Consider the following 7041-nt stretch of genomic DNA (forward strand, 5'->3'; position numbering starts at 1 on the left):
GGTCAGTCGCAGGAAAAGACAGTGAAGAAGTGAACTTGGTCGCTGCTGTGTTTAGTCGAGGATGCTGCTGAGGAAATGACAGCTGTGTAAGTAAACTTAGTGCTTTATTAAATGGCTTTTTATTATCTTTAACACAACTTAATTCTAAAGTTCTGAGTTATCCCACAGACTTCGTCTTCCGTAAAAAGGGTTTAGCTCGGACCCAACAAGCTAGCAGCGATGTTAGCTCCGTGATAGCTAACCAACAGTTTTAAGAGGCTAGTCAGTTAGCTAAGTAAGTGGCTAACTGTTAGCTAAGTATGTAGCTAACTGCTAGCTCAGGCTATTTCTACCTCGCACCGTGTGAGCTAACAGCTATATCGCCGGACATTCATTTGACCGAATACGTGTCTGTGTTCGTTATTATTATCATTTTACCATCAAATTGCACGCAGGAACAGGTGCTGTGTTAGCATAAACTCCAAAACAGCGCCGAGACAGTTTAGGTTTAATTACTCTTGGTGTAATTGTTTAATTATTTCACACTTATCAGAAGCTGTATGAAATGTTAAAGCGAACGTCAGGTGCTTCGGTTGGCTTTCATTAGTGAACCACTGAAGTCTGCTTTCCTTCGTATCAAAGGTCAGACCCACAGGTGGAGATCAGACCGAGCAGGTTATTTTTAACTCTGCTGAGGGACTTCCGGTCGGAACTCGCCCGTTTCTTTTCGAGTCAGCTTTCACTGAGCTGTGCCAGTCAGCAGGTCCACCGCTGACAAGGTTTTCTCTACAGGTGGCTGTTCTGTTCTGTAAACCAGGGTGTCTAATGAAACAGTGACCAGATGGAAGTCACTGTGGTTAGAAAGTGAAGTTGCTTTGGGTTGTAGTTTTCATCTTTTGTAAAGTTATTTCATTGTATTGTTTACTGTTTTATACCTGTCGTCTATTATAGGTTAGTATATATTTTTTTTAGGGGGGGAACTGACATTGCAACCAAACAAAAACCAGAAATCTTCTCCAGATGTTCTGAATAACTCCTTTGTAGAAGCTTTGTGGTGTTGATGCCCGCTGAGTTGTGTTACCTTGTGTGTTGCTCCTACTGCTGTTTTCATTCATCATCCTTTCTGCTGACGAAACATTTCTTTACTACTGATGCGAACAAATCCTCCTTTTCAGGGTTTCTCTCCTGTTCCTGGCTTATTTTGCTGTGAACATGTCAACAAACTCAGTAAAGTTAAAACTCGTTGCATCAAAGAACCCTTAAATCAGAGTAAATTCTGCTCCATCAGACATTTTAATGTCATGGAAAATGAGAAGTGTTTTGTTTTTGTTGGTTTTTTATGTATCAAGCAGGAAAAAGAAAAAAAAACTGTAGCGTGCTGTGTTTGAGGTTGTTTGCCCTACTTAAGACTTCCTGCAGTATCGCTGTTGGGCATGATCACATCTCAGTGCCAAGGCTGAAAAAACATTGCACAGCCATATATACAATGGTAGATTTGGATAATGAGTTTCTTCTGCCCATCTGTTGAAGGCAGTTTGTCAGACCGTCCTCCTTTCAGCTCCTCTGTGCTGCTGACAGACAAACAGCTGCTTGTGACAACAGCAGCAGAGACTTCATGTGGACTGAACACATTTAATTTCAGCAGCACGTATGCAGCGCTCTCACTTTTGAAGTGAATCCCCAGTGGGTCGCATCCTTAGTCAATGCTTGTTGCATTGAATGAGTTTTAGCTTCCTCCTCTGTTTGGGCGTAGCTGGTAAATCCCTCTTTCTGATCTGTGCTCGTGCTGTTTCTCAGGCTGTCTGCTGGCTGACTGACAGATGCCTTTACCATGATGCTGAGCTGCAGCGCGCTGGTCGTCGCCCTCTTGCTGTCCCAGGCCAGAAGCTTCCTGAACCCCTTGGAGGACGACGGCGTCCCTGAAGAGTGGGTGCTGCTCCATGTGGTTCAGGGCCACATCGGGGCTGGAAACTACAGCTACCTGCGTCTCAACCATGACGGGAGAATCATCCTGCACATGCAAAGCCTCAAAGGAGACGCAGACCTGTACGTGTCGGATAAAACCTTACATCCGAGCTTCGACACATACAAGCTGCAGTCGGCCACCTGTGGCCACGACGTGGTGGTGGTGCCGGCAGACTTCACAAGGCCCGTGGGCATCGGCATTTACGGCCACCCGTCTCACCAAGAGAGCGAGTTTGAAATGCGAGTTTTTTATGATCAGACGGTGCCTCAGGATCCGTTTGATAAGGGCTCATACTCTTCAGAAGATGAACACAAGGGAAAGAAATCCACTCAGACATCAGAGGACTTTGAGGAGGAAGAGTCGATCATTTGGACTATACTGATTGGTCTTTTGAAGATTATACTTGAGATTCTAGTATAGAAATAGTTCTCTTTTTTGCTGCTGTGACAGCAAGAGGAGATTGTGTTCTTGCCTCAGTCCTAAAGGATAAGAAAATGTTGTACCTAAACCCGAGGGAATTCTGGCATTTAAACAATTGCCATCAAATATACACACTTGATACACAACAGTACGAGTCACATTCTGAAGCTTAAGGGGTCACGTAGTTCACCAGTCACCGCTGACCAGGCAAAGAACGTCTCACACGTTTGGTGATTAGCAGGTGATCATTAATTTGTTGGACTGAGCAGGGTGTCTGCTCTGGGAGGATGAAATGGATTGAGGTGAAGCTCAGGGTCTGAATTTGAGTGGGGACTATTTTTGGAGTCTATAAAACTGTATCTGGATTTTGAAGTTTCTCTTAATGCAACGATCACATGCACACACGTCAGTCGCCGTAATCATTCCTCGTCCCGTCATGAAGTAAGCCCATAATCCTAAACGTTAGTAAGAATGTGCAGTCCTTATTCTGGGTAGAAATATGTTTTACGTTTCAGCTGAAGTTCATTTGAGGCCTCAGCATTCAAGAAAAGCTGTCAGTGTCCTTCAAATGACCAACCTCAGAAAGGAAAGGTAGTGATGACCAATTGATACCGTCAGACTCTCCTCAGACATGCGCCCTTTTGATTAATCTGACAACAATTCAGTGTAAATAATCGCCCTGCTCACTTTTCAGTAAATCACAACAGCAGTCGCAGTCGGTCAGACGTGGTAACGGCTCTGTCTGAATGAATGCACACACAAGATGAAGGTGTGTTGATGTAGCACAGTCTTAGAACACCATCAGACCTTTTTGCTTTTATTTTTTAGTCGTGTGCTCCAAAAACAACCAAAGCAGAGGAATTGACTTTAAAAAGAGAGCCTGAGGGAGAAGTTCAGACGCTGCCTCTGCACTCCGTCACCGTGTCAAAGTAGGCGTGGTTGTCTTTAGAGTTTCTATTTAAAATGAGTTTTAAAAAAAATCCTTTTCTGATTGTTGTTTGGAAATGAGACGTTCTGCGTTGATTTTTGCAGCTTTGTCATCTTCACATTGACTTCTAACTATTTCAGATTTGTAGGATCTGCTCTGATCAAACTTTACTCACAACTTTAGCTTTTTGTAGCAAGTCAGAGTGAGAGCTCGTGTTTTCCCCAGCAGATGTTTGCAGTTTGTCTTTCTTTAGATTCCTTCTGAATCGATTAATCCAGCTGTAGCGGCTGTTCTCGGTCAGGACAGGTCAGCGTGGGTCAACAACGGGCACGACGTCTCCTCACAGTGGCCTCTGGCTCCCACAGAGAACTTTCCATGCAGCTACAATTTATGAAGCAAATTGGTTCTGAATCTTGAAACTTAAAATTCTGGTTTTCCTCTGGGTGAAAAAAAAACAACTTGATTTAGAGCTTCGTTTGAACCTTGCAGCCAAACTGGGTATCTTTGAAAGCTGCCTCATTATTGCCAATGATGGAGGAATGCCAGCATTAGGACACACATCGGGTTGGTCGGAGCTTCAGCTGAACTTTAGAATCCACTTTGTCTCACAGAGCGAGGACTGCTGCTGCTCATCTCTGACAGTGTAGTCATGCTGGGAGGTAACGGCTGATACAGAGAGGAGGAAGTTTCATAAGTTGTGTTTATACTGTATTCAGATAGCCTTTAAAATCTGAACCGATCCTTTTCGTACATCTCAAATCTTCAAACGGATCACAAATGTGGCTGAATCTCTCCTCAGCCTGTGAATGAATGAAACCACCTGTCTGTCTTAACACTGCTTCTCTTCACCACGTAGGGTCTGTGTGGGTTTAAATGTCTGAACTTAGCAATACAGTTCTTGTTAATGAGGTTCCTAAAGGGTGGCTTTATCGTTGGATGTGAAGGAAGACCTGAACAGGTTTTAAAAGGATGATTTTCACCAAAGCAGATCATTAAGTTAAAAGTTTTTTTTTGTTCATTGGCTGTTCTTTGATTCAGACTCCAAATGGGAACACGTGGTTGGTTAACAGATCGCTAACAACCAGCTAGCCTGAGTAGCAGCATCTTGTTTGATTTGTCTTTGCCTGTTGGACAAGCTCCTGATTTTAACATCACCTCCAGCGCTGGAGTTCGGTTATGAGTACACTTGTTACCACTGAGCAGAAATGTTCAACAGTGCCTTCAGATCAGTCCTCGGAGCAGCCAAGCAGCTTTTACTGTTCCCAGAGACGATCCGTTCAGGTTTCAAAATAAAGCAAAATATTGTTTTGCAGCTTTGTGTTGTGAATCTTTGCTTCTTTAGACCACTGAAACCAAGTGTTTTTTTTATAGTTTACATCAAAACTATAACTTTAAATGTACTATAATCTGACCTAAGTCATAACACATGATTTTATTTTATCAAGACACTGGGATTAGATCTTTTTACAACAATCAGCAAACTATTACCACCAGTCTTTAAGTTCAACACTGACCATATAAGTTGCTGTAACTCTGTCGGTCACCCTGTTTCAGAAATCATGTTTATTCCTGGAAAAAATAAATACTCCAGCAAACAGGAACTGAAAACAGAAAACCAGATCTCTGACCCCTTGATAACAAAACAGATCAATGCTCTTCACTTCCTTTTGAGCACTGAGGTGTCCAGCAGGGCACCAAGCCAAACGGATGACCTTCACATCCTGTGCCGAGGTGGTATCCATCATACTGAAGTTCATTATCATTTGAAATCATATTTTAGCTGAGCTCTGTCAAGAAATGTAAATTATTCTTAAAGAAAGCCAATTTAATCAGCAGTAACTCATCCTAGAAGTAGTCCTGTCATAATCCCTGGAGATGATACTGTGTGATCTGAACCTAAACATTCCATGAAATCAGATTAAACACCAGTCAGAGGTAACAGTGTCCCCGATCTGGTAACAAACTGGTCTGTGTGTTGCAACCCTTTTTAAAACTGAGCGATGAAGGTCTGTGTTCTCTGAGCAGACTTCTAGTCGTAGCAGCTGATGGGCGTAGACTGAATACAAACATTAAGCCGGCGTCTTGAGAAATTCGAGCACCAACTTCTGGCATCTTGGTGAATTTTTCCACACATCTAATGATGAATTTGTGCCTTTTCTGCATCAATTTAAAGTCTTTAGTTGTGTAAAAATCAAGACTGTGGCGCCGTCAGTAAAGGTTACAGCTCTGACATCTAAACCGATTTCTTAAATTGAAATAATGACGCTGCCTGGTTGTCGGTTGTGTAAATTGTGGATAAAATTTTCTGATCATCTTACAACAGAGTTAGGTTAAGTTGGCTCATAGTTCTAGTCTTGGGCAGGTGTGAACTCCAAACTCCCCTGCCTTTAATCATCAATCCACATATGCAGACTGCCATCGCTTGTGTGGCACAAGACCTTCAAAATAAAACTTTCTTGATGCCAACTGGCGTAAAAAACTAATCAGAAGAACATGTTTTCATCAGTAGCCATCCTTAATAATAGGAATCATTTCAGTAAAAGCCAAATCAAGTGCTTTAGAGATATTGAGTCTGTTGAAAAAGTGAAAAACAGTGAGATCCCTGGAAAGCCCTGGTGTGCATCAGCCTCACCATCTGCTGTCCTGTGAGTGGATCAACCAGCCAGGACACTGAAAGCTTTTTTTAAAAATACAATTATTAAAGTTTTAAATTCAAAATCAGACCAAATCCCTCAGGGTATTTATAGAAAACACAAACTTTAATACATCTGATCCACATCTCTGCAGTGTGTCAGCGTATTTACAGGAGAAGCGCCAGTCAACAGCTGAGAACATTTTCTCTCAACTCCAAAGCTGTTCAGGTTCGTTTCTGTTTGAAGCTACTCTGGAAGTCTTGGAGAGACACAAACCCGCAGTCAGTGTGTTCACCATCAGGCCAGTCTGGGAGCCAGCTCGATGCTGTTGATCCGCAGCACCGTCTGCGGCTGGATGATGAACTTCTTGCGCTGGAACCGGTGCCTCTTCCAGAACCTCATGTGGACTCTGGGCCAGGACTCGGTCTTCTCGATCACGGTGGCCTCGACCCTGACGAGCTCCTTCCCCAGCAGAGGCCTGCCGACCAGGGTGAAGTCCTCGGCCCCGACCAGCAGCACCTTCTCCATCCGGATCCGCTCCCCGCACTCCGCCTCGATGTGGTTCTCGATGAGGATCAAGTCTTCGTTGGTGACCTTCCACTGGTGGCCGGCGATGTGCACCACCGCGAACAGCCGGGCGAAGCTCTGCTGGCTGATCCGCTGGTTCACGGTGCTCACCACCGCGGCGTGTCTGCTCCGCTCCTCCTCCGCCGGGACCAGGCTCGTCTGCTCCGCCCACGGAGGCCTGGACAGCGAGGTCCGGGGCACCAGGTCCCCGCTAACAGAGCTCTGCGGTCGGGAGGCTCCGGGGAGCAGAAGAGGGCGTCTGGGTAGCAACAAACTGCATGTCCTCCACAGTCCTGGAAGCCCTCTGCTCACCGCCATCTTCACAGCGAGGAAACCTCCTCTTCCTGTTTAAAGGAGCCGCTACATGTGTGTCTGCCCCCTACCGGCCGGAGGGGGAACAGCACCATGATAGAATAGAATAGAATAGAATAGAATAGAATAGAATAGAATAGAATAGAATAGAATAGAATAGAATAGAATAGAATAGAATGCTTTTTATTGTCATCATACACAAAGTACAACGAAATTAAAAGACAACTCCAGTGGTG

At 44.3% G+C, this 7041-nt stretch overlaps 2 protein-coding genes across 2 annotated transcripts; one reads left to right on the forward strand and one right to left on the reverse strand.

Moving 5' to 3' along the window:
• cunh6orf120 (chromosome unknown C6orf120 homolog) lies at positions 1 to 4605 on the forward strand. The gene is made up of 2 exons (XM_008284254.1): positions 1 to 86; positions 1777 to 4605. The coding sequence occupies exon 2, from the start codon at positions 1811 to 1813 to the stop codon at positions 2363 to 2365; it is 555 nt and encodes a 184-aa protein (XP_008282476.1). The 5' UTR covers positions 1 to 86; positions 1777 to 1810; the 3' UTR covers positions 2366 to 4605.
• A 1425-nt stretch (positions 4606 to 6030) lies between these two features.
• Positions 6031 to 6835, reverse strand: mrpl21 (mitochondrial ribosomal protein L21). The gene has a single exon (XM_008284255.1). The coding sequence runs from the start codon at positions 6809 to 6811 to the stop codon at positions 6224 to 6226; it is 588 nt and encodes a 195-aa protein (XP_008282477.1). The 5' UTR covers positions 6812 to 6835; the 3' UTR covers positions 6031 to 6223.
• Positions 6836 to 7041: the final 206 nt, after the last annotated feature.

Source organism: Stegastes partitus, unplaced genomic scaffold (assembly GCF_000690725.1).
Source record: "Stegastes partitus isolate 25-593 unplaced genomic scaffold, Stegastes_partitus-1.0.2 Scaffold352, whole genome shotgun sequence".
Classification (NCBI taxonomy): Eukaryota; Metazoa; Chordata; class Actinopteri; family Pomacentridae; genus Stegastes; species Stegastes partitus.